This window comes from Gobius niger (assembly GCF_951799975.1).
Source record: "Gobius niger genome assembly, chromosome: 18".
NCBI classification, from domain to species: Eukaryota; Metazoa; Chordata; class Actinopteri; order Gobiiformes; family Gobiidae; genus Gobius; species Gobius niger.
This window is the reverse complement of record NC_136869.1, coordinates 2,016,311-2,043,558: the sequence shown is the minus strand read 5'-3', so window position 1 is coordinate 2,043,558 and position 27,248 is coordinate 2,016,311. Positions and strand designations below refer to the sequence as shown.

The following is a 27,248-nucleotide window of genomic DNA, read 5'->3' as shown; positions in this document are numbered from 1 at the left end:
GCTGGATTTTGGTAATTTTTTTGCTGGATTTTTGTTACTTTTTTTGCTGGATTTTTGTCACTTTTGCTGGATTTTTGTCACTTTTTGCTGGATTTTTGCCATTTTTTTTGCTGAACTTTTGTCACTTTTTTGCTGGATTTTTGTCACTTTTTTGCTGGATTTTTGCCTTTTTTTGCTGGATTTTTGTTACTTTTTTAGCTGGATTTTTGTCACTTTTTCCCTGTATTTTTGTCACTTTTTTGCTGGATTTTTGTCACTTTTTGCTGGATTTTTGCCATTTTTTTTGCTGAACTTTTGTCACTTTTTTGCTGGATTTTTGTCATTTTTTTGCTGGATTTTTGCCTTTTTTTGCTGGATTTTTGTCATTTTTTTGCTGGATTTTTGTCTTTTTTTGCTGGATTTTTGCCTTTTTTTTGCTGGATTTTGTTTTGGTTTTTTTGCTGGATTTTTGCCTTTTTTTGCTGGATTTTTGCCTTTTTTGCTGGATTTTTGCCTTTTTTTTTGCTGGATTTTTGTCAATTTTTGCTGGATTTTTGTCTTTTTTTTGCTGGATTTTTGCCTTTTTTTGCTGGATTTTTGTCTTTTTTTGCTGGATTTTTGTCTTTTTTTGCTGGATTTTTGTCTTTTTTTGCTGGATTTTTGCCTTTTTTTTGCTGGATTTTGTTTTGGTTTTTTTGCTGGATTTTTGCCTTTTTTTGCTGGATTTTTGCCTTTTTTGCTGGATTTTTGCCTTTTTTTTTGCTGGATTTTTGTCAATTTTTGCTGGATTTTTGTCTTTTTTTTAATGTATTTTTGTCATTTTTTTGCTGTTTTTTTGTCATTTTTTTGCTGGATTTTTGTCTTTTTTGTCAATTTACATCCTCATTTTCTCTCGTTTTTTGTCACCATTTTGAAGAAGCTTTTAGATTTGGAGAATTTGGAGAAAACATGTTCAGGTGGGAGTTAAGAGGTTATGGTTCTTTCCGCGCGATACCGCTCCAGTCCGACAGATGGCGCAGTATCAAACTTTCATCAACCGGAAGCTAAAGTTGCAGCTAGCATTGGCTGCTTCGTGCAGCTACAGACCGTTTTTCTGGAGTCTGTTTTCAACAAACACTGGATTAAAGGCGATTATTGTGTTTTTATTCAAACCAGAGGAGACTTGTGCGTCACGGGTGAGTTTAAAGCTCGTTTTTAAAGAGTTTAAAGCAGAACTACGTCGCTTGTTTACCTTAGTACATCCTTTTCGTCGTCCCTCTGGGGGTAAAACAAGTGTTATGGGATGATTGGGGGGGTTTTCATCTCCCCCTGGTGTCTCTGGATAGAAAACCATAATTAAAACTTGTCTGTCACCGGACCAGAGCAACAAATACACACTCATGGAATTAAGAAGAAGAAGCTAACAGGCTAACGGGCAAAGCTAACTGAGCTAGCACCGCTTTAAACAGTATTTACAGCCAAGTTTGAGTGAAAAAATGATCTCTATTGTGTAACTGGATGAACAATATCCCTTTGTCTTTTCTGTCAGTGAAGTATTGACTCTCACGGACAATTAATAAGTTAAAAAAATCGCAACTCGCTACGACACCTGCAGTGGCGCTTATGGCCTCTAGGGGGAAGAGTTACTCAGTACTGCTTTAACCTCTTAACTCCCGCCTGAACCGAGAGGATCTTTTTCCTCACGTCATCAGATTTGTTTCCATCATTCTTTTGTTGGGTATTCAACTCATTTATGTAACTTTTTGTCATTTTTTGTCAATTTTTTGTTATTTTTTTTGTCAAATTTTTATCACATTTTGTCACATTTTTGTCATTTTTTTGTAATTTTTTTTGTAGCATTTTTTGTCAATTTTTTGTCACATTTTTGTCAATTTTTTGTCACATTTTTGTCATTTTTTTGTAATATTTTTGTCATTTTTCTGTCAATTTTTTGTCACATTTTTGGTCAATTTTTTGTCACATTTTTGTCAATTTTTTTGTCACATTTTTGTCATTTTTTGGTCGATTTTTTGTCACATTTTTGTCATTTTTTTGTCACATTTTTGTCATTTTTTTGTCAATTTTTTATTACATTTTTGTCATTTTTTCATCAATATTTCGTCACTTTTTTGTCACATTTCCATCATTGTTTTCGTCTCAGTTTTGTTGCTATTTTCACAGCTTTTTCCCCGAAGCTTTTGGATTGGGGTAAAGCCAAACTGGAGAAAATGCTCTCGGTTCAGGCGGGAGTTAAGGGGTGAATTGACTCGTGGCGATGTCTGTTCTGATTCTGTGGCTCCTTTTGTTTAAGACTCTCCACATTCGGGTCCAAACCTGTGACTGAAGTGTAGAAAGTTGTGGAGATAAAAGTGACCGTGTGGCTCATTGTTGTGAACGTGAGGCGCCTTCAGCAGAAACAACACGAGCCTCACTCCTGTTTCCTTCTGTTGTTCCACAGGACACACTTTACTGCAGACGAGGACCACGGGACACACAGGCAGCACAATGGTAAGGACTTTATTATCACTGCTAAAAACATGTACAATAGGCCAGGATGAATGAGAGTGCGCATGGGGGACAAAGGATGGAAATGGCAAAAAGTGTAAACAGTGAATAATAAAGTAAACAGAAGTATAGTCAGTGTTAGCAGTGCAGGTTTACATCACGGTTAGCCTGGCCTGAGCCGTCCATAAACTCCGCTCATCATTTCCCTACATGCACGTCTGGGTCTGATCTCCGTGGCCGCGTTACATCGGTTGGATTTCAACCTGCCAATCAGCGAGCGGGGGAGGCGGGGCTTGTAGGTGACGTCGAGCATTTGCGCCGCATTTGCTGGTTGTAGTTTGGCAATGGCGGCGGATACGAAAGTAAAGGAAGCTCTTCAATCTGTTCTGGCTCGGCTCCAGATATCCAGAAATTAAAACTGAAGCCTTGGAATGTGCAAGGTGTCCCCAAGAGTTATGATAGAGTCATGATGTAAGGCCCTGAAGGTGCTTATTTTCCTGATAATGACCAGCGTTCTATAGAGTTCGGGAATGTCCACAGTTACCATGGAGATCCGCCATCTTTGCAGCTGTTAGCATACATTTCCATTAGCTAACATTAGCTAAAAACAGCATAAAAAGTGGAGAAAAAAAACAGTGGAACGACTCCGTTAGCTGCTGAGTTTCTGATGGTAAAAACATCTAACTCACTGTGGTCTCCAAGTGTTTTAATGTGAACAATAACTCCAGTATTTTAACTTTTAAAATCTCCATTAGTTTACAATGGCTGCTAATCCCATAATGCTTAGCGATATGATGTCACATTCACAAACTCTATACATTATCGCGCTTATTACACGGCCATTTGCCAACTAAACACACACAACATAAACTTCGTACACTTTTATGAAGGCTGAAAGGTTTATTTAATGACTTCTGCGACAAATAGTTTGGCTAGGCTAGAAGCAGCGAGGCTAGCAGTTAGCCTAGCTACTTAGCTGAAGGCGCAGTTGGAGGAATGTGGTGAATCTCTGGGTAAGTTGAAAGTCAGACTCACGCTAACTTCACGAGTGATTCCCCGACTTCTCTCTCAGTGACGGGACAGATAGTGTCGCTACTACGTACGCGCGGAGTGATATGAAGGCACCAACTCATTATTTTTTTCAGAGGTGCTTTATCAGAAAATAATGACCGGTAGAACGTTGGGAAATCCCATTCAAATCAACGGAGCTTCTACTTACGTTGTGAAGAGCCGTATAATAAAGAGTTATAATATCTGCCTCACTCACTGAAAATCACAACGAAAATCAGAACGCTTCAAAGGAGTTCACCTCCCACCTGATAACGGAGCTCAATAGGTAGCGTTCACGTGACGTCACAACTTTCTAAAGAGCCATAGTTTAACATTGAGGTGGAGGTCAACTGACGGTAACTATGGTAACGGTGGTAACTGACAAAATGCATATTTTTATGTCTTTGTTTTTTGGCTCATATCTCAGTCATGACTGGAGGAATCCACATGAAACACAAACTGTCACAAAGTTCATCGTCTCCTCTGTCACATATGAACTAATGTACAACTATTATCTCTAAAAAATGTCAAAAAGTGGTGACAATACGCAAAAACATGACCATAATGTTGTCCAATAGAAAAGACTTTCAGACATAAAAACAATATCACAGGTTTCTTCCAAAAACTGCATTTCTCCCATAGAGTTGTATTGGCCCTGCCCTCCATCTGACATCATCACATTCTAAATCGTGAACGCTACTTATTGTGAAGGTCCAGACCTTTGTACGAAACACAATGAGTCCGAGGGCCTGTAAAACACCCGGCTTTAGACCCAAACAGAACTTTCTCTCACCTGCTGTGATGAGCTTTTTGCTGGTCTTCTTTCCATCGATGCTGCCAATGTGGAGGCTCCTGTAAATGTGTGATCGTCATGTTGCTGCTGCTGTTATGTTTTATTTCTTCTTCTTACATTTACTCACATGAATCACTCTGTTTTGACAGGAAGACGCTGACGCCGTCCCTAAACACGGAGACACTTGTGGAGAGAAACGGCACCGCTGTGAGCAGTGTGGGAAGTCTTTCAAACAGAAACACACACTAACACAGCATCAGAGACTCCACACGGGTATAAACCTGCTCTGCTGCCCCTTCTGTGACAAGACCTTTATCACAAACTCCAGGCTCACTGAGCACATGCGAGTCCACACTGGAGAGAAGCCGTTCACGTGTGACCAGTGCGGGGCGTCGTTCAGAGACAAGACGACAGTGAGACGGCACTCAGTCGTTCACACAAGAAAACGGGACTTCAGCTGCGACGAGTGCGGGAGGAGTTTTGGACGATTATCAACTTTACAAACGCATCAGCTCATTCACACGGGGGAGAAGAAGCATCCCTGTGAGCAGTGTGGGAAGGCCTTTCTCAGACTGGATCAGTTAAAAGAACACCAGCTCACACACAGTAACAGTAAGAGGAGCTTCTCTTGTGAGGAGTGTGGGAAAACCTTCTCTAAGCATTACGTGTTAGAATGTCACAAGCGGATGCACATCGGGGAGGACGTGTACTGCTGTGAGACGTGTGGGAAAGTCTGGCCCACGCTGAGTCTTCTAGAAAAACACGAGATCTCCCACTCCACAGATCGACGACACATCTGTGGCCAGTGCGGGAAACGATTCAAAACGAGCGGCGCTCTCAGGAGACACGAGCAAGTCTCACACGAGCACAGAAGGTTCCAGTGTGAGCAGTGTGACAAGTCCTTCATCTGTCACACTTACCTGAAAGCTCATCAGAGCCTTCACACGGGGGCGGCGCTCTCCTGTGACCAGTGCGAGAAGGTGTTTATCGATCAGAAACAGCTGACGAGTCACCGGCGCGTCCACACCGGAGAGAAGCCCTTCGCCTGCGACCTGTGTGGGAGGTCGTTTTCTCAGTCAGGGACTATGAAGAGACACCGCCTGGTGCACACGGGGAAGAAGAAGAAGCACGTGTGTGAGGAGTGCGGGAAAGGCTTCGGGCAGTTGGAGAAATTGAAACGACATAAACAAAGTCATGTGGTCAGTGCTCGTCCTGAGGAGATAAAAAGTGAACAATTCCCGATCCATTCTCCACAGGCAGCATCTACTCATCTGCTCAACTGCTGAACCGGATCCTTATTTAAACGGATTTGGTTTGAACAATTAAAGTTAAATTCCTGTAAAATGATGTTTTTTATCTTGAATAAAGTTTTAAGTTTTTTCTATGTGATATTTCATGCACATGGTCAATGTTTGCTTAACCTCTTACCACCCGCCTAAACCAAATGCCTTCTGTCCTCTTTGGCTATAGGCCTGTGTAACACCTCATTTGAAAGACCCACAAAACTGATCTTTTTCCTCGTCTTGTTGCTGTGTTGTGTCACCTTTTTATGTTTTTTTTTTTCTTTTGTTGAATTTTTGTCACATTTTTGTTGAATTTTTGTTGAATTTTTTGTTGAATTTTTGTCACATTTTTTTTGAATTTTTGTCACATTTTGTTGAATTTTTGTAACCTGGCTAACACCAGGCTGCTGTGTGCGCTCGAATTATTTCGAACTGCACAACAGCCTGGGGACCATGGCCGAAATCTCCGGTGGATTTGGGAACCAATCACAGAGCGAGGAGGGACGGCTATTCGATATACGGGAGCTTGTAGTTTATTTACGGATAATAAAAAAAAAGTTTATTTACGGATCCAACGTGACAGCAGCAGACACGATGGTATTTTTTTATCAAGCTTTAGACCTTGTTCTTAATAATTTAGCTCAAAAGTTTACAGCGGATGCGTCATACGTCATCTCATACGATGATACGATTGGCTGTGGCTACGTGCAGACGCATGAGACTTTTTTTTTTTTTTTTTCGTGTCGCCCAATTAACGAGTATGGACGATCGTAAACCACACCTCTCCTACGAGAAAATGAATTGGTGGTCCCCAGACTAAATATCACTTGTGATTTTAGTCTGGTGTTAGCCAGGCTAGAATTTTTGTTGAATTTTTGTTGAATTTTTGTTGAATTTTTTTGTCACATTTTTGTTGAATTTTTTTGTCACTTTTTTTTTGAATTTTTGTCAATTTTTTGTTGAATTTTTGTCAATTTTTTGTTGAATTTTTGTCACATTTTTGTTGAATTTTTGTCACATTTGTTGCGTTTACATCCTTGTTTTCTTCTCATTTTTTGTGGCTGTTTTGGTGTTTTTTCCCAAGAAGCTTTTTGATTTGGGTAAAGCCAAACTGGAGAAAATGGGATCCGTTCAGGTGGGAGTTAAGAGGTTAACCCCCGAACCACGGCCCTAACATGGCGGGTTTCTATGGTAACTATTCGGGACTGTATCGACGGACTAATATTGGGGATTACAGGACTGCATTAGGATTTTGGAATTCTTCATCCGCTCAACACATCGAATCCGGACACAAAAACAGTTCAGGAATTTAATGATGTTTCGATCTTTCTCCAGCTTAACCAGGACAAAACTGAAATGTTAATCATCGGCCCTGAGAGAGAGACTTTTACCCAAACTACAGTCACTGTCGGTTAATCCTTCCTCACAGGTGAAGAACCTGGGTGTGATCTTTGACTCTGAGCTGGCGTTTATTCCACACATTAAGAACATCACAAAGACAGGTTTTTATCATCTAAAGAACATAGCCAGAGTCGCCCCATTCTCTCTCGGGCCAACACGGAGACGCTAATGCATGCTTTTATCACCAGTCGTATCCACTACTGTAATGCCCTGCTTTCTGCTCTTCCTAAAAAGAGGATCTCAGGTTTACAGCAGCTCGAGTCCTGACCAAGACCAGGAGGCGGGACCACATTACACCGGTTTGAGAATCGCTGCATTGGCCCCGTGTGTTTCAGGATCGATTTTAAAGTTCTTTTAGTGGTTTTTAAATGTCTTAATGGTCTTGGTCCTTCTTATCTTTCAGAACTGCTTTTACCTTATGAACCTTCGCGGCCCCTTCGCTCCTCCGGCAGGGGCCTCCTAGTTATTCCTAAAGTCAACAAAAAGACTCATGGTGAGGCGTCTTTCCAATATTACAGCCCTCGCCTTAGGAACCACCTGAGGAGGAGCTCAGGGCTGAGGAGGAGCTCAGACCTGAGGAGGAGCTCAGGCCTGAGGAGGAGCTCAGGCCTGAGGAGGAGCTCAGACCTGAGGAGGAGCTCAGGGCTGAGGAGGAGCTCAGACCTGAGGAGGAGCTCAGACCTGAGGAGGAGCTCAGGGCTGAGGAGAACGTTCATGTTTTTAAGAGCAGCTCAAGACCCACCTTTTTAGCTTAGCTTTTAACTGACTAATCTATTTATTTAATCCTAATATATAAAGTATATATTTTGGAGGGTTATGCGAGGCGTATTGTCTTAAATGTTGTAATCTGTAAAGCACTTTGTGATGCCTTTCGGTGTGAAAATCGCTCTATAAATAAAGTTTGATTGAAGTTTGATTGAACATTAATATTGGTAAGAATGAGTCTTATAGAAAACTCTTTTAAAAGAATGGATTCCTGACCTTGAGTTTCCAGAATGGTGGTTTAAGGAAATGAACAAAAGTAAAGCTGAGGAAAAAATGACCAGAAACTTAGACTTATATAGTTCGTATTCTTTGTATTAAAGTAAATAAGGTCGGGGACTTTACTCGACACATTCACAGAGTGACATAAACTATGCAACATTTTCATGAAATAAAAACTGCTTTAAGTGATAAACAACTGATGTTTTTTTATTTGACCTTTATTTAACCAGAAGAATCTCTTTTTCAGGGAAGTCCTGGCCCCAGATGGGAAAACCTGTTGTACATCCGTCCATTTTCTTCAATCGTGAATCACAAGATCATTAATGTCCCGCCTCTAAATGACGGATGTTTGGTTTCATGTTGTTGATATATTAGTAGATACGAGATAGTTTTCAGGAGAGGAGAGGGAGGACTGAAGGAGAGAGGAGAGGACAGAGAGAAGAGGATGTAGGAGAGAGAGAGGAGGAAGAGGGAGAGAGAGAGAGGGGAGAGAAGAGAGAAAGAGTAGGGAAACCAAGAGTAGATAGAAAAGAGAGATAGATCCATCCTCCTCAGACCTCGTGAGAGATCTGTTCACTCAGACCTCGTGAGAGAGATCTGTCCTCCTCAGACCTCGAGAGAGAGATCTGTTCCCTCAGACCTCGTGAGAGATCTGTTCCCTCAGACCTCGTGATAGAGATCTGTTCCCTCAGACCTCGAGAGAGATCTGTTCTCTCAGACCTCGAGAGAGAGATCTGTTCCCTCAGACCTCGTGAGAGAGATCTGTTCCCTCAGACCTCGTGAGAGAGATCTGTTCCCTCAGACCTCGTGAGATCTGTTCCCTCAGACCTCGAGAGAGATCTGTTCCCTCAGACCTCGTGAGAGATCTGTTCCCTCAGACCTCGAGAGAGATCTGTTCCCTCAGACCTCGTGAGAGAGATCTGTTCCCTCAGACCTCGTGAGATCTGTTCCCTCAGACCTCGAGAGAGATCTGTTCCCTCAGACCTCGTGAGAGATCTGTTCCCTCAGACCTCGAGAGAGATCTGTTCCCTCAGACCTCGTGAGAGAGATCTGTTCCCTCAGACCTCGTGAGATCTGTTCCCTCAGACCTCGAGAGAGATCTGTTCCCTCAGACCTCGAGAGAGAGATCTGTCCTCCTCAGACCTCGAGAGAGAGATCTGTTCCCTCAGGCCCAGTGACCGTTTCTCCTCTGACCCTGCTCCTCCTAGCGTCTCCTGTTGAAGCCATTTTGCCTCCACCGGCCTTGAGCGTTGGGCGTGTTCTGGTCTGAATCGTTCCTCTGCTCGTTCTGTCTCCGGTTCCTGATGTCTTGTGAGGCGTAGTTGTTGGTTGCCCGTGTGTCCTGAGGTTCTGAGCTCCTCTCTGGCTCCACGGTTTTCAGCAGATCTGGTGGTTTCTCGTCCGTCTCCTGCTGTGCGGCTGCTGCCTTCGCTGCCTTCTCATAAGCGATGTTTTGGCGTAAAAGGCTAATGTTGTCTTTCCGAAGTGCCTCTATGTCGTCCTTCATTTCCACATAGACGTTGGCGGCGTGTTCCAGATTCGCATAAATGACCTTGTTATTTATCTGGAGAACCCGAGCTTCTTCCCTCAACTTGTCCGCCTCTTCCACGGCCTTATCACGGTCCGCCTTCATTTCTAATTTCTCCTCTTCGAGTTTCTTAAGGATCAGGTCGGTTTCCATATTCGGCTGCAGCTGCTGTTGGAAGTTCTTTGCTTTATCCAGCTCCGTCTTGGCCTCCTGGAGCTGGGTTTCCAGCTGTAATATGGTCCCAGATGTTTGTGCTTTCGACGTCTTTAGCTCTTCTGAGAGGACGCATTTTTCAGACACAAGCGACTTGTTTATTTCTTCAAAGTGACTGATTATTTTATCTTTGTCCTGAATATCTAACTGTAGTCGTTCTCTGGCAGCTGCAGAAGAGTTCAAATTCTCGTGCAGTTTCTCCACTTGTCCACGGAGAACGCTTGCTTCTTGCCTAAACCTGTCTGTTTCTTGGTTAGCCTTGTCACAGTCCGTCTTCATGGCTAATTTCTCTTGTTGAAATGTCTCGAACAGACGATGAGACTCTTGGAGAGCGTGGAGTCTGTCTCTCACACTCTCCTCCAGGTTGTCGTATTGTTTAGTGACTTCATCTTGGAGCACAAGGTTCTTTTGTTGCTCCTCCATCAGTTTTTGACTTGTCTGATGGACCTGGTCTTGTATCTTCTTGCAGGAGACCGTTTTTTTGTCCAGGGTCAGCTGCAGAGTCTGGTTCGCTCTCTGCTGTGAGTCCAGATCTTTATTGAGGACTTCAACCTCTTTCCTCAAGGCAGAAATGGTCTCCTTGGCTTCCTCTGCTGAGGTTTTATGGGCCTCCTTCATGGACAGCTGCTCCTGTTGAAGTGTCTTCATTTCCTCCTCCATCTGGTGGACGTCCTGGTTCAGGGCGGCGTGTTTCATCTCAAGCAGCATAAACTGTTCAAGCTTGAGACGATTCTCCGCCAGCTCCTCGTCCTGCCGCTGTAGCAAAAGCGATTTGTGTCCGACCTGGTTCTCCAGGTCTTTAATCTTCTGACGAAGACTCGCGTCTGCTACTTTTAACTGTCCGTAGTTTGTCTTCAGGGCGTTGATAACCAGCTTCATACTGTCTGTCTGGTTATCATTTTCCTGTTGAAGGAGGAGGATTTGAGCGTCCCGGTCCGACACGGAGGCTCGAAGCCGGTCGTTCTCCTCGTTCAGACCCTGGTTTTGGGCGTTTAGAGCCTGGACGTCGGCTCTAATCGCCGTCAGAGTCTCAGTGTTGACGTTCAGCGCGTCTTGGAGACTCTGTGAGAACAGAGTTTTCTCGTGGAGAGCCTTCGCTAACGCGGCTTTATCCAGACGCTCGCTTTGCAGCTGCTGTTCGGCCGAACAGAGCGCGAGGCGGAGCTCCTGGACGACCGCGGCGTCGGACCAACGCTTCTTTCCAAACAGCTTCATGGCTTTTTTCACAAATGCGTCAGTGAAAAAAGCGAGAAAATGCGTTAAAACACGACAAACTGTGTGGGAGAATGTGGCAGATGAGCTGAAATGCTACAAAATGCAGTTCAATGCGTCGAAAACCGTCAAAATGCGTGGAGATACGTCAAAGTGTGTCTAAAGGCTCGTGGGGGTGTGAAGGAATGACTGTCTGAGGTATGAGGTCATACGGAGGTGATGACATCATCACATTTAGAACAGCTGTCATAGAACTCTAGGGGCGTTGCCATGGTAATCCATTGGAGCCCATATAGATACAGTAATACAGTATCCACCTTATTCCGGACGTTCGCGTGGGCGCCGCCATGAATTGTGCCCGCCCCTTTTCTCCTATGTGTTAACATGGGGCTGGAGAAATCCACATAAAATCAGTCACTACACGAAAACAAAGCCGTTTTCAGGCCGCACAGAGAAACGCTGCAGTGTCGACATGTCGGTGCAAATGAACATCGGACATTTTACACAAATCAATCGACTAAACATCAGATTTGAGCGGAGAATATTTTCCCTCGTTCTCCGTTAAAATGAACGGGCTTCGCGCCCGACCGGAAGTGTCAGGAAAAAGAGGCGCCGAGACAACGCAAAAAGTGGCAAAAGTGGGCGGGGCGGAATAAGGTGAATAGACACAGACGGCATCTCTGGAATCGCCCATATATGGTCATGTTTGAAAACTGTTAAGGGGGAAAATCTAAACTTTCTCTAATTATTCACAAAATATATAGTTTTCTACTAAAGAAAGAAACAAAGACCTGGGGAGGAGCAAAGTGGTTCAACAGCCCATAAAACGGAGAATGCTAACTTGATGCTACATGTTAGCATCGGGCTAATGCTAACGGTTAGCTAGCGCTAGCTACAACTGACGTTTTTTCACTTCTACTGAACAATCTGCTGTGAGAAAATATCCATATGGGCCTGATTTACACCTGACTTTATGTATGTCAGGGGTGGCCAACCAGTCAGAGACCAAGAGCCGAAATTTTCAACCTTGATCCTGTGAAGAGCCACAAAGGCACCGACCATTAGCGAGATCCCGGGGCGGTACTTTATTGTGATTAAATAGAATGTGACCGTTATATTTAATCACAATAAACTATAACTTTATGCCTTTTTCTTTCTTTTTTTTTTTAAATAATTGTGTTAGATTGAATGGTTTTACTCCTCAACAAGATTGAAATACATGTATATTAAATGACATTTTGTGCTTTCAGCTCTGACTGAGACAGAATTAGATTATTATTATTATTTATTTATTTTTAATGCTGGGGTGTGTTTGTATGTGGGGCCCTGCCCACTGAGCCCCCTTCTCTGATTCGCCCCTGGCCTGTGCGCTCAGTGCCTGCAGCTTCGTCCTGACTGGACTGTGCAGAGAACGCACTCTAGGCTGCACAAAGTTCATGAACTTTAACCAGGAGCCTCTGGAGGATATGAGAGTCTGTTTTAAGTTGCATTTATTACAGTTTCAGTAACATGTGAAAGAAAAGTCATGACTTTGCGTATTTCCGCGTTACGATGTCGCGCTTCGCATCATACGCTTAATAAGAGCTCCGCTTTTTTCCATTTCCTAATTTTGATCTTTTTCTGTGAATATGTGGCCAAATTACATCAAATAAAGAGTAGCTGATCAGAAATCTGAAAAGCACAGAAGCTGATCCCAGAGCCACGATCTGCCTGCCTGTTGTTCAACCTACATCCCGCTGTGAGTGAGGCTGCACGGGCTCCTTTTACACACCGCCTCGAAAAGGAGAGAGATACAGACTCTCATTCATGTAGAGATGGAAACAGGGTCTGTAGGACTATGGTTGGATCTTTGGTTAAAGACAGTTACAGTTTATGGGAAATATTTAACAATTATTTTGCAAAGAGCCGCATTGTATTAAACATCTCCAATCATGCAAAGAGCCGCACTCTGATTGGCCAAGAGCCGCATGCGGCTCGAGAGCCGCGGGTTGGCCACCCCTGATGTATGTGATAAATAAGTTCATATTCCACCAGAAAATGGCTAAAAAGAGTGAAAAATTGTGTTTCTCTAAAGATTCTATTTTCCCCCTCGGTCAATTTTTTGTAATTTTTTAGTCAAATTTGTGTTTTGGGTTTTTTTTCAAATTTTTGTCATTTTATCGTCAATTTTTGATACAAATTTTGTAATATTTTTGTCAAATTTTTTATCACATTATTGTCACATTTTTGTCATTTTTTGGTCAATTCTTGGTAAATTTCTTGTGAATTTTTGCCACTTTTTCGTAAATTTTTCGTCAATTTTTATCACATTTTTTTCTCATTTTTTGTCATTTTTTTGATCATTTTTTTAATCACTTTTTTGTCACATTTCCATCATTGTTTTCGTCTCAGTTTTCTTGTATTTTCACAGCTTTTTTCCAGAAGCTTTTGGATTGGGGTAAAGCCAAACTGGAGAAAACGTGCTCGGTTCAGGTGGGAGTTAAGGGGTTAAACATGTGAATATGTGTCTACATGTACACACGTGCCTCTGCAGTGCTTTTATTTTGTAATCACATCTCTGTTAAATGAAAAAAAAAAAAAAGAAAAAACACGCCCAGTCTGTGACGTCATCTGCAGACGGAGCTTCTTCCTCTCGCTGGGACCGAACAGGACGGACGCTTCTGCAAAATGGTGAGATTCTTTTTCGGTCATTTATCCGTATTATTCTCGGTTTCACAGTCAGATTCGTCCTCAGATATTTGACGTTAGTTTAAATGAAGTGAAGAGACAGAAGCGCGTGCAGGTCGTGTCTGTCGAGATCAGGAAAAACCGAACTGTTTGATGGTTATCAGATATTCCACATTAGCTGCTTCCTTCTTCCCACGTGCAGAGACACGAACAAGCCCTATGAGCAGTGTGGGCCGGGATTTCAAAAGGATGTGGGAAAAACAGAGTGTAAAGAAAACCCAGCTCAGGGTTTGTGAAATACATGCAAGAAAACAAAACATTTCACACAAAAATGACTAAAAAGCTGGGGATGAATGTAAGAAAATGTAAAAGTAAGTCTAATACTAAAGGCTGTGAATGAATTGTCAACACATTTAATGAATTATCTGTAGATCTTGGCCTGAATCTGAACTATAATTGTGGGATAAAAGAAACAAAGCAGTTGTTTCTCAAACCTGATGAGGTCATGAGATAAAAGGAGACTTTGTTCAAGAGTTTAATAATAAAACAGATTATTATGACGCAGATGAAGACTTTATAAAGTGTGATTGTAAGTGTCTCTAAACCGTTCACACGTCTGCGTTGGAGCCGTTTCCTGTTAATGTGAAAGAACCTAAAGTTCAGGGCAGGAGATAAACATCTCTTCAGTTTCCTTTTACCACAATTCTCTGCAAACTGAGACAAGGTTTTACACTCTAGACTCGACCTGAGCAAAGCATTCGACACAATGAATTATAATGTGTTCATTAATAATAATAATAATAAATGTTATTTATATTGCACTTTACATTTCAGCGAAACCTCAAAGTGCTCATTAACCTCTTCACTCCCGCCTGAACCGAGAGAAGCTTTTTCCTCACGGCATCACATTTTTTTTCCATCCTTTTTTTGTTGGATATTCAACTCATTTTTGTAACTTTTTTGTCTTTTTTTTTAGTCAATTTTTTGTCATTTTTTTAATCAATTTTTTTTTAATCAAATTGTTGTCACATTTTTTCACATTTTTGTCATTTTTTGTCATTTTTTGTCATATTTTTGTCATATTTTTGTCAAATGTTGATCAAATTGTTGTCCTTAATTTTGTCAATTTTTATCACATTTTTGTCTTTTTTTTGGTCATTTTTGGTCATTTTTTCTTTATTTTTTAATCAAATTTTTATCAAATTTGTATCACATTTTTGTCATTTTTTGTCACATTTTTGTATTTTTTTTTGTCAAATTTTGATCAAATTGTCTTTAATTTCGTCAATTTTTTATCACATTTTTTCACATTTTTGTCATTTTTTTTGTCATTTTTTTCTTAATTTTTTTAATCACATCTTTGTCACATTTTTGTCTTTTTTTTAATCAATTTTTTGTCATTTTTTGGTCAAATTTTTGTTTGTTTTTTGTCAAATTTTGATCAAATTGTCCTTAATTTTGTCAATTTTTATCACATTTTTGTCACATTTTATCAAATTTTTTATCACATTTTTGTCATTTTTTCGTCCATTTTTCGTCACTTTTTTGTCAATGTTTTCTCACTTTTTTCTCACATTTCCATCATTGTTTTCGTCTCAGTTTTGTTGCTATTTTCCCACCTTTTTTCCAGAAGCTTTTGGATTGGGGTAAAGCTGGAGAAAATGTGCTCGGTTCAGGCGGGAGTTAAGGGGTTAAAGAGATAACGCAGCTCTGCAGTCGTTTAGATAATAGAGATAATAGAAAACAATGTGCGATCGGGGGATTTCCAGTCGTGTAGATTCGGTTTGTGGTTTTTACCTCAGCTCCTTCTGCAGCTCTGCCGTTTCTGCTGCTTCTTTGTTTCTTTGTTCTTTGCTTTGTTCCTTTTTTTACATTGTGCTTTTGTGAAATGAAAATGTTTCTTATATAGAGTTTAGGGCTGTTAGAGTTTCATGAGCCTCTTTCATCGGCCCCTCCTCCTGAGCAGAACATTAAACTGATCAAATTAAACTGATCAAATAAACTGATCAAATAAAGTGACTCTGAAGCTTTAAGAGAAAACTGAGCGGCGGAAACGACAGAGGAAGTGAAGGGGAGGGGAGTGGGGGGGAGTGGGGAGGGGAGTGAGGGGGAGTGAAGTGTTATTAACTGCATATAGGGCAGGGGTAGGCAACGTCAGGCTCGTGGGCCAAATCCGGCCCTCCAGCACAGAACCTCTGGCCCCCAAGATGATTATGTGAAACGTTATTGTGCAAACAAGAGATAAAACACCTGTTTAAGGACTGTCCTGTCAGAACGTCCCGCCTGGTCATATATATAATGATAATCAGTGATTGTCGACTGGTGGGTCGAGACCCTAAAGTGGGTCGCGAGTCTACAGGGAACTTTTATTCAATATTTTCCTTCTGAAACTGCACGGAAACATTAACTGTGTCCGTTAAAATGAATGTTTTTGGGTTGTTTTGATCATAGTTCAGTCTCAAAGGGAAATCTACAGCTTGTTCAAAAACTTGTGTGGAAAATACAATATTTTATACGATGTATGACTGAAGTACAGTTTTATTTGGGTCCTCGGCTCGTCATCCGAGGGTAATGGTGAGTCCCAAAGCCCTGACACTTCAGAACCGCTGATGAAAACATTGGCATTTGCAGTAAATAGTTCTTACTTTAGGTACAGTGTTGAGGTTCGGCCCTTGGGTGTTTAGGCTTTTTTTTTTCAGCCTTTGTTGAGCCAAGGCACATTTTTTTAAATTGAAATGATCACGAGGCTCCACCAGCAGAAAATGTTCTCATCAAAGTGTCTTGACTCGGAACACGTATAGTCTCACTCGCCACAAAGCCTCAATGCATCACTAAATCTCCTGTCTCAAAGAAATTAACTCCCTGATATGGAAGAGTATTATATGATTACTCTGCCGATCACTAGACAGCACAGACACTCGAAAACATTACATTATTTGTGGATAATGATGCATTTGTTTAAAAAAAAAAAACTAGCAGAGACTGGATAATTTCCCACGGCACACCAGACAATATCTCACGGCTCACACAGTGGTTGAAAAACACTAGTTTAGGCAATGATGAAACACAGACTTGCCTCTCCCTGATGTAGGGGATGATTGTGTTAAACCGTCCCCACCCCCGTCAGCCTCTGTATCAGCAGGATGGTTTGAGACTATCAGGGGAAACGTGCGTCACATTTTGCTTCAGAAACTACAGTGTGATCTAATCTAAACCATATGGTTTCATGTACAATAGTATAAGCTCTAATACTAATATAGTCTTGGTCAAAACTGTGCTTTCTTACCTCAGAATCATTGTTTCTCTATAGAATCTGCATGAACTTCTTAAGAACCTGGATAATCAGCATGTGGGATCAGGGAGGAAGTGGTGAAGCCCTGATAAGATCATGTGACTCCTGCCTCAGCCTGACTGGTGGAGCCGGTGTTGCTACAGCAACAACCATGTTCCAAACAGACCCTCTCCCTGTTCCACTGAAGTCAGTGGCGCAGTGGCTTATGGGACGGCACATACTGTAGCTCAGGGGGAGGCAACGTCAGGCCCGTGGGCCAAATCCGGCCCTCCAGCACGGAACCTCTGGCCCCCAAGATGATTTTGAGAAATATTACTATGTAGATACAGGCTCAAATACCTGTTAACCTCTTCACTCCCGCCTGAACCGAGAGCATTTTCTCCAGTTCAGCTTTACCCAAATCCTGCAGGCCAGTGTAACACCTGATTTGAAAGCTAAGATCATTTTTTGGGGTATTCAACTAATTTTAGTAACTTTGTTGTAATTTTTTGGTCAAATAGTAAATTTTTTGTCACTTTTTGTCACATGTTCATCATTTTTTCATCATTTTTTGGTCATTTTTTGTAATTTTTTTGGTCCTTTTTTTTAATCAATTTTTTGTGACATTTTTGCCACTTTTTCATAATTTTTGGTAAATTTTTGGTAAATTTTTGGTAAATTTTTGTCTAAGTTTTCTCAGTTTTTTTTTCACATCTTCATCATTGTTTTCGTCTCAGTTCTGTCACTGTTTTCTCACCTTTTTTCCAGAAGCTTTTAGATTGGGGTAAAGCCAAACTGGAGAAAATGTGCTCGGTTCAGGTGGGAGTTAAGGGGTTAAAGTACTCGAGAAATAGTGTCTTCTTATAGTGTATTTTTTAAATGTCTTTGCAGAACATCCCACTTGATCATATATTATGTAAAACAGTGATTCTCAACTGGTGGGTCGGGGACTCAAAAGTGGGTCGTGAGCCTATAGGGAACTTTTTTTCAATATTTTCCATCTGAAACTACACGGAAACACACAAATTAGTATTATTGGGTTGTTTTGATCATAATTTCAGTCTTAAAAGCTCCCCCTGCTGTAGCTCCGCTGGTGAAGAACCTCCAGGTCCATAAAGGAGATGTGAGAGTCAAACCACTGCTCTCTTTTATTAGTGAATCAGGTCGAATCTCGGTGATGTTTCTCATGATAATAAAATAATAATGAATTAAATGTGTGTCGTGAACAGAACGTGACTTTAACCCCTTAACTCCCACCTGAACCGAGCACATTTTCTCCAGTTTGGCTTTACCCCAATCCAAAAGCTTCTGGAAAAAAGGTGTGAAAATAGCAACGAAACTGAGACGAAAACAATGATGGAAATGTGACAAAAAAGTGAGAAAACATTGATGAAAAAGAGGCAAAAATGTCAGAAGAAATTGACAAAAAATGACCAAAGAAATGACAAAAATGTGATAAAAATTGACGAAAAAATTGACGAAAAAATTACAAAAAATTACAAAAATGCGATAAAAAATGGACAAAAAATTGATTAAAAATTTACAAAAAAAATGACAATAATTTGATGAAAAAATGACGAAAAAACTCCAAAAATGGACAAAAAAAGGATGAAAAAGAGGCACAAATGTAACAAGAAATTGACAAAAAATGACCACAAAAATGACACAAATGTAACAAAAAAATGACAAAAATTTGACAAAAAATTACAAAAAAATTGAAAAAAAAATGACTAAAAAATGACAAAAATTTGATGAAAAATGGACGAAAATTTGACAAAAAATTACTAAAAAATTACAAAAAATGTAACAAAAAAATGACAAAAATTTGATAAAAAAAATGACGAAAAAACTACAAAAATTGACAAAAAAAAGGATGAAAAAGAGGCAAAAATTTAACAAGAAATTGACAAAAAATGACCAAAAAAATGACACAAATGTAACTAAAAAATGACAAAAATTGGATGAAAAATGGACGAAAATGTGATAAAAATTTGACAAAAAATTACAAAAATTTGATAAAACATGACGAAAAAATTACAAAAATTTACAAAAAAATTCAAAAAAATGTAACAAAAAAATGACAAAAATTTGATGAAAAAATGACCCAAAAAATTACAAAAATTGACAAAAAAATGGATGAAAAAATGACAAAAATGTGATGGAAAAAAAATGTGATGACGTGAGGGAAAAGATCCTCTCGGTTCAGGCGGGAGTGAAGAGGTTAATGAAAAAACACAGTGGTTCCACTGAGCTGCTGAAATGGGCTGATGTGTGTGATGTGTGTGATGTGTGTTTTGTGTGTTTTGTGTGTTGTGTGTGTTTTGTGTGTTTTGTGCGGCCTGTGGAGCAAGATCTGTGTGGAGGCGGAGCTTCTCTCCTGCAGTCGCTCCTGCTCCAGCCTGGACGACTCTGACATTTCCTCACATGAATCCCTCTGTTTGTTCTGACAGGAAGACGCTGACGCCGCCCCCAAACATAAAGCCTCTCCTGGAAAGAAAAGGCATCTCTGTGACCAGTGCGGGAAGTCATACATCAGCAAAGCCACACTCACACAACACAAGAGAACCCACGCGGGTAAAAAACTGCACTCCTGCCCCCACTGTGACAAGAAGTTCACTGTAAAGCATTACGTCACTCAGCACATGAGAGTCCACACTGACGAGAGGCCGTTCACCTGCGACCAGTGCGGGACGTCCTTCAAACGCAGGAATGCCCTACAACAGCACTACATCGTTCACACGGGGAAACGCGACTACAGCTGCGAGGAGTGTGGGAAAAGCTTTGGAATATTAGCCGTGCTGCGAGCTCATCAGCTGATCCACAAAGGAGAAAAGAAGCACAGCTGTGACCAATGTGGGAAGGCCTTTCTCTTCAAAGATCTGTTAAGACGACACAAAGTCAGTCACAGTATCCGTCCAAAGAGCCTCTCGTGCGATGAGTGCGGGAAACGCTTCTCCAGTAAACACGGCTTATCGCATCATAAGCGCAGACACACCGGGCAGGACGTTTACTGCTGCGAGACATGTGGGAGAGTCTGTTCCTCACTCAGCGCTTTAGAATTGCACGAAACCTGCCACTCCACAGAGAAACGTCACATCTGTGGCCAGTGCGGGAGAAGTTTCAAGTGGAAGCGGTACGTCACGTATCACGTACAGGTCTGCCATGAGAACAGACGGTTCCAGTGTGAGCAGTGTGACAAGTCCTTCACCACCAAATCCTGTCTGAAAGCTCATCAGGACCGTCATGCGGGGACGGTGTTCTCCTGTGAGCAGTGCGGGAAGACATTCAAGTGGAATGAGTCTCTCAAAAAGCACAGGCGAGTCTCCCATGAAAACAAAAAGCACCAGTGTGAGCAGTGTGACAGGTGTTTTACGAGCCGGGTGTCTCTGAGAATCCATCAGAACCGTCACACGGGGACGGTCTTCCCCTGCGACCAGTGCGGGAAAGAGATGTTTGATAAGAAGAGCCTGAAGCGGCACCAGCTCATCCACTCTGGAGAGAAGCCCTTCAGCTGCGACGTCTGCGGGAAATCCTTCTCTCGGGCTCGGGTTTTGAAAAGTCACCAGGTGGTTCACACGGGAGAGAAGAAGCACGTGTGTGAGGAGTGCGGGAAAGGCTACAGTCGGTCGGAATATTTGAAACGGCATAAGCAGGAGCCGTGTGGAAGAAGCTCCGAGGATGTGGTCAGTGCAGAAGAGCCTTTGCCCGTCCAGAAGAGCTGAAAACTCACTGTTCATTGTGTCAGATCAGCTTTACCCCAGTCCAAAAGCTTCTGGAAAAAAGGTGTGAAAATAGCAACAAAACTGAGACGAAAACAATGATGGAAATGTGACAAAAAAATGAGAAAAATTACACAATTTTGACCAAAAAAATGTCACAAGAAATGTTTAAAAAAATGAAGAAAAAATGACAAAAATGTGATAAGAATTTGACAAAAAGGACGAAAAAATGACAAAAAATGGACAAAAAAAAAAAAGACAAAAATGTGTCAAAAAAAGAAAAAAAAATCACACAAAAAATCACCAAAAAACCCCAAAAAAAGACAAAAAAATACGAAAAATGACAAAAAAGTGACAAAAAATTGACGGAAAAATAACCTAAAAAAAAGACAAAAAATGACAAAAATTTGATAAAAATTTGACAAAAAAAACGACAAAAAAATGACAAAAAAACGACAAAAAGAACGAAAAAATTGACGGAAAAACGACAAAAAAACGACAAAAAAATGACAAAAAAACGACAAAAAAACGACAAAAAAATGACAAAAAAACGACCAAAAAATGACCAAAAAATGACCAAAAAACGACAAAAAAATGACAAAAAAATGACAAAATAGTGACAAATATTTACAAAAAATGACAAAAATGACCCAAAAAATGACAAAAAATGGACAGAAAAATGACAACAACAAAACAAAAAAATGACAAAAATGTGTCAAAAATAAAAAAAATCACACAAAAAATCACACAAAAAAACCCAAAATAGGACAAAAAAAGACAAAAAAAATTACGAATAAATTATGAAAAAATGACAATAAAGTGACAAAAAATTGACGGAAAAATAATCCAAAAAAAAGGACAAAAAAATTTGATAAAAATGTGACAAAAAATGACAAAAAGTTACAAAAATGAGTTGAATACCCAAAAAAATGATGTGCTCTCTGAGAATCCATCAGAACCGTCACACGGGGACGGTCTTCCCCTGCGACCAGTGCGGGAAAGAGTTGTTTGATAAGAAGAGCCTGAAGCGGCACCAGCTCATCCACTCTGGAGAGAAGCCCTTCAGCTGCGACGTCTGCGGGAAATCCTTCTCTCGGGCTCGGGTTTTGAAAAGTCACCAGGTGGTTCACACGGGAGAGAAGAAGCACGTGTGTGAGGAGTGCGGGAAAGGCTACAGTCGGTCGGAATATTTGAAACGTCATAAGCAGGAGCCGTGTGGGAGAAGCTCCGAGGATGTGGTCAGTGCAGAGGAGCCTTTGCCCGTCCAGAAGAGCTGAAAACTCACCTTCAAACTCTGTTCATTGTGTCAGATCAGCTTTACCCCAGTCCAAAAGCTTCTGGAAAAAAGGTGTGAAAATAGCAACAAAACTGAGACGAAAACAATGATGGAAATGTGACAAAAAAATGAGAAAAATTACACAATTTTGACCCAAAAAATGTCACAAGAAATGTTTAAAAAAATGAAGAAAAAATGACAAAAATGTGATAAGAATTTGACAAAAAGGACGAAAAAATGACCACAAAAAAAGACTAAAATGTGTCAAAAAAATAAAAAAATACACATAAAAAATCACAAAAAAACCCCCAAAAAAGACAAAAAATTGACGGAAAAATAACAAAAAAAAAGACAAAAAATGACAAAAATGTGATTAAAAAATTGACAAAAATAACCAAAAAATTGAAGAAAAAATGACAAAAAAATGACAAAAAAAGAACGGAAAAATTGACGGAAAAACCACAAAAAAATGACAAAACGACAAAAAAACGACCAAAAAATGACCAAAAAACGACAAAAAAATTACAAAAAAAATGACAAAATAGTGACAAATATTTACAAAAAATGACAAAAATGACCAAAAAAATGACAAAAAATTGACAGAAAAATGACAACAACAAAACAAAAAAAATGACAAAAATGTGTCAAAAATAAAAAAAATCACCAAAAAAATCACACAAAAATCCCCAAAATAGGACAAAAAAAGACAAAAAAATTACGAATAAATTACGAAAAAATGACAATAAAGTGACAAAAAATTGACGGAAAAATAATCAAAAAAAAGGACAAAAAAAATTGATAAAAATGTGACAAAAAATGACAAAAAAGTTACAAAAATGAGTTGAATGCCCAAAAAAGTTATGTGGTCTCTGAGAATCCATCAGAACCGTCACACGGGGACGGTCTTCCCCCGCGACCAGTGCGGGAAAGAGTTGTTTGATAAGAAGAGCCTGAAGCGGCACCAGCTCATCCACTCTGGAGAGAAGCCCTTCAGCTGCGACGTCTGCGGGAAATCCTTCTCTCGGGCTCGGGTTTTGAAAAGTCACCAGGTGGTTCACACGGGAGAGAAGAAGCACGTGTGTGAGGAGTGCGGGAAAGGCTACAGTCGGTCGGAATATTTGAAACGGCATAAGCAGGAGCCGTGTGGGAGAAGCTCCGAGGATGTGGTCAGTGCAGAGGAGCCCGTCCAGAACAGCTAAAAACTCACCTTCAAACTCTCTGTTCATTGTGTCAGATCAGCTTTACCCCAGTCCAAAAGCTTCTGGAAAAAAGGTGTGAAAATAGCAACAAAACTGAGACGAAAACAAGGATGGAAATGACACAATTTTGACCCAAAAAAATGTCACAAAAAATGTTTAAAAAATTGAAGGAAAAATGACAAAAATGTGATAAAAATTACGAAAAGACAAAAAAAAGACAAAACAATGACAAAAAAAGGACAAAAAATTGACAGAAAAATGAAAAAAAAATAAAAAGACTAAAAAATGACAAAAAAATTATAATAAAAAAAGACCAAAAAAGACAAAAAGTCACACAAAAAATTACAAAAAAAAATGTGACGAAAAAATGACAAAACATTTACAAAAAATGACAAAAATGACAAAAAAAGACAATAAATCACAAAAAATCACAAAAAAGACTAAAAAAAAGCCAAAAAATGACGAAAACATGTCAAAAAAATGACAAAACTTTACAAAAAATGACAAAAAATTGACGGAAAAATGACCCAAAAATGTGACAAAAAATGGCAAAAAAAGACAAAAAAAATGACAAAAATGTGACCAAAAAAATCACAAAAAATCACAAAAAAATCACACACAATAATAAATAAAAGACAAAAAATGACGAAAAACTGACAAAACATTTACAAAAAATGACAAAAAATAGACGGAAAAATAACCCCAAAAAAATGACAAAAAATGACAAAAATTTGATAAAAATTTGACAAAAAATTACAAAGAATGGATGGAAAAATGACACACAAAAATGACAAAAATGTGACAAAAAGTGAAAAAAAAAATGGAAAAAAATGTGACAAAAAGTGAAAAAAAAATGACAAAAATGAGTTGGAAAAAAAAATGATGGGAAAAAAATCCGATAACGTGAGGAAAAAGATCCATCTAGATGAGTTTTGTAGATCTTAGCTTTCAAATGAGGCGTTACACTGGCCTACAGGATTTTGGTAAAGCTGAACTGGAGTTAAGAGGTTAAATGGTAAACGGTCTCAGCTGGCAAAGGCCCAAAGCGTTTTACACATTCACTCTTCAATCATGAGACTGTACCATCTTTACCACTGTCGCCACTGAGGTGATTTCCAGTCGTTTCTCCTGGATATTTAAGAGCGAGATGAATCCGGGACCGTCTTTCCAATGATGATCCTGACGGCACAAAGGACACAGACGAGGCTTCACAATTCAGGAAATGGAAAAAAGCCACTCTATTGTATATTCACTTTGTAAATAAGCTGCAGTACTTGCTTTACATATGAGCCTCTATTATAACAATCACTTCATGTCCTCGATGTTAATGAGCCGCTATGTCTCTGCTGTTAATGATGACGTCAAGAGTTAGAGTGAATTATTACATGAGGACGTGAGACAGGCCTCGACTCAGACCAAATACCAGTGTTTCATCTGCACTCTTTGTCTTTACTGTGATTAACCTCTGAACTCCCGCCTGAACCGAGGGGATCTTCTTCCTCACGTCATCACATTTTTTTTCCATCATTTTTTTGTTGGGTATTCAACTCATTTTTGTAACTTTTTTGTCTTTTTTTCGTCAATTTTTTGTCTTTTTGTTGTCATTTTTTTGTCATTTTTTTGGTCAAATTTTTCGTCACTTTTTTGTCACATTTCCATCATTGTTTTCATCTCAGTTTTGTTGCTTTTTCACCGTTTTTTTCCAGGTTCAGGTGGGAGTTAAGGGGTTAATGAATGACATTGTATATTGATGTTTTATGGATTGATTTGATCTGCTTTGTAATTATATATAACTGTGAAGCACATTGAAAACTTGCCATAAATATGCCTCTAAATGTCATTCTGAAGACAGACGAGTTTAAACAATGTATAAAGTCTACTTTAAAAACAAACCTCTTGTTATATTTACTTTCATATATTGATGTTATTTTGTGTAAGTTTTTCAAATATGTTTGTGATGTTTTACCAACAATCCCAGGGGTTTGTAAATTATTAGTATTAGTATTTTGAAAATAAAGATTAAAAAAAATGTTGCTTTGTTTGTGAACTCTGCTCTGTTTCCTCTGTTTTCACAAACAAGAGGCCCAGAGGCGGAGCTAAGCAGCTGCCTGGGCCCCCCAACAGTCCGGGGCCCCCATGAACCAGCCCGTTATTCAGGAGCCTGCAGTGAACACTGGACACAGGTTTCCTCAGGATTTTGGTGATGCAGTTACCTCATCTCTCCACCACTGCTCCGTGGCGCTGTTTCTCCCCGTCCTGCTGCTGCTTTAGTGAGTCTGGTTGAGTCGGGGAAGCTTCAGACCCGGAGCCGAGACAGAAACACCGTGAAGCGAATCCACCGTGACAGTGCGCCCTCTGCTGGTAAAGACGCATATACGACGGGATTTAGTTCATGTTTTGGGATTATTTTGTGTAATTTAGTGTTGACAGGTAACTTAGTTTACATGTACTATTATTTGAGTTATTTTATGAAATTAAAACAGTTTGTTTCACTCCTTTCATTGTATTTTTTAGGACAGAGCCTTCATTTGTTCAACAAGGGACAGAGACAATATTTTGGAACAAAATAAAATGTTTATTGTGGTGACGGCCATTGCTGTAATCAGTAAAGAAAGGAGAGAAATCATCGGGTTAATAATGTTGCAGATACTATAGCAAAGTAAAACATAACATTTGTACCGTCAGGGTTTTCCCTGTTTCCTAAATTCAGCAGCAAAACAAAAGATCAAACTGATGTCATTAATGTGGAAAAATCAAATGTTTTAATTCTGGGCTAATAATGATAATAATGATATTACTACAGTCAAAACTAGTCTGGAATGACATATACATGTAATAATGTGCCATTAGTAATGGTGTATGAATGAGAGCATGAATGGGTGAGTGGATCTGTAGGAGCCATAATTAAAGTAAGGGCGCTGTCACTATGACTGGGTTGTGACGTGTGGGGTTCGAGGTCACGTGTTCACGGGCGGAGTTTTCTTAAGGCGCTCACCTCTTTTTGTGAATGAAACCAGTAGTAGAGAGAGGGGGGCCGGGGTCGCCGTAGTTTTTGTTGACCGTTCGTTCGTTTGTTTAACACATTATTTCACCTGGATTACATGCAATACGTGCGCACTGTTACATCTGCTTTGTATGTAAATCAGAGTCACTCTTTTAATTAAATGCAACCCAAACGCATTAGGTGTAAGTCTGTGCTTCTGTGCTACCCGAGCAGCGCGTCATACAACTAGACCGAACCCAAGGTTTTCCCTCTCCAGCGACAATAGGACTTTGAGTCGCGACAGGATCCTTGCTGTAAAGCGCTTTGAGTGCCTAATGTAGGTGGAAAAGCACATATACCAAGTTACCAAGTGGCCACAGAGCCCCCGGAGCCCGAGTCAAAGGGCGGTTTTGATTGGGGGCCGAGTTAAGTAAGGGATAATGTATAGAACGCTGGTCATTATCGGGAAAATAAGCACCTTCAGGGCGAACCGGACCCCGACGCGAAGCGGAGGGGTCTTGTTTCGCCCTGAAGGTGCTTATTTTCCCGATAATGACCAGCGTTCTATACATTCTCCCGCTTATTATACGGCCATTTGCCAACTGAACACACACAACATAAACTTCGTACGCTTTTATGAAGGTCGAAAGGTTTATTTAATGACTTCCGCGACAAATAGTTCCCAAAAGTTTGCGCGTTGCGCTGCAGCGTTTGGCTAGGCTAGAAGCAGCAAGGCTAGCAGCTAGCCTAGCTACTTAGCTGAAGGTGCAGTTGGAGAAATGGTGGTGAATCTTTGGGTAAATTGAAAGTCAGATTCACGCTAACTTCACGAGCGATTCCCCCAACTTCTCTCTCAGTGACGGGACAGATAGTGTCGCTGCTACGTACGTGTGGAGTGATATGAAAGCACAAACTCCGTTGCCATGGGCAGCGGTCATTATTTTTTTCAGAGGTCCTTTATCAGAAAATAATGACCGGTAGAACGTTGGGAAATCCCATTCAAATCAACGGAGCTTCTACTTATGTTGTGAAGAGCCGTATAATAAAGCGAGATGTTGACCACACTGGTTTAGATCAAGAGCCTGATCTACTGAAGGACATGATCGTAGAGAGACAGAAGTCGTGCGTAAAACTGATTAGATCAAACATATTTGTTCGTGTCTCTCCAGCACTTTTCATTAGACCTTTGCTGACTTGAGATGAAAG

At 40.3% G+C, this 27,248-nt stretch overlaps 1 protein-coding gene across 1 annotated transcript; it reads left to right on the top strand.

Moving 5' to 3' along the window:
* Positions 1 to 964: 964 nt before the first annotated feature.
* On the top strand, positions 965 to 5,592 carry LOC306977865 (uncharacterized protein; the record flags this gene model as incomplete). The annotated part of the gene is made up of 3 exons (XM_079576304.1): positions 965 to 1,154; positions 2,417 to 2,466; positions 4,456 to 5,592. The coding sequence occupies exons 2-3, from the start codon at positions 2,464 to 2,466 to the stop codon at positions 5,590 to 5,592; spliced, it is 1,140 nt and encodes a 379-aa protein (XP_079432430.1). The 5' UTR covers positions 965 to 1,154; positions 2,417 to 2,463.
* Positions 5,593 to 27,248: the final 21,656 nt, after the last annotated feature.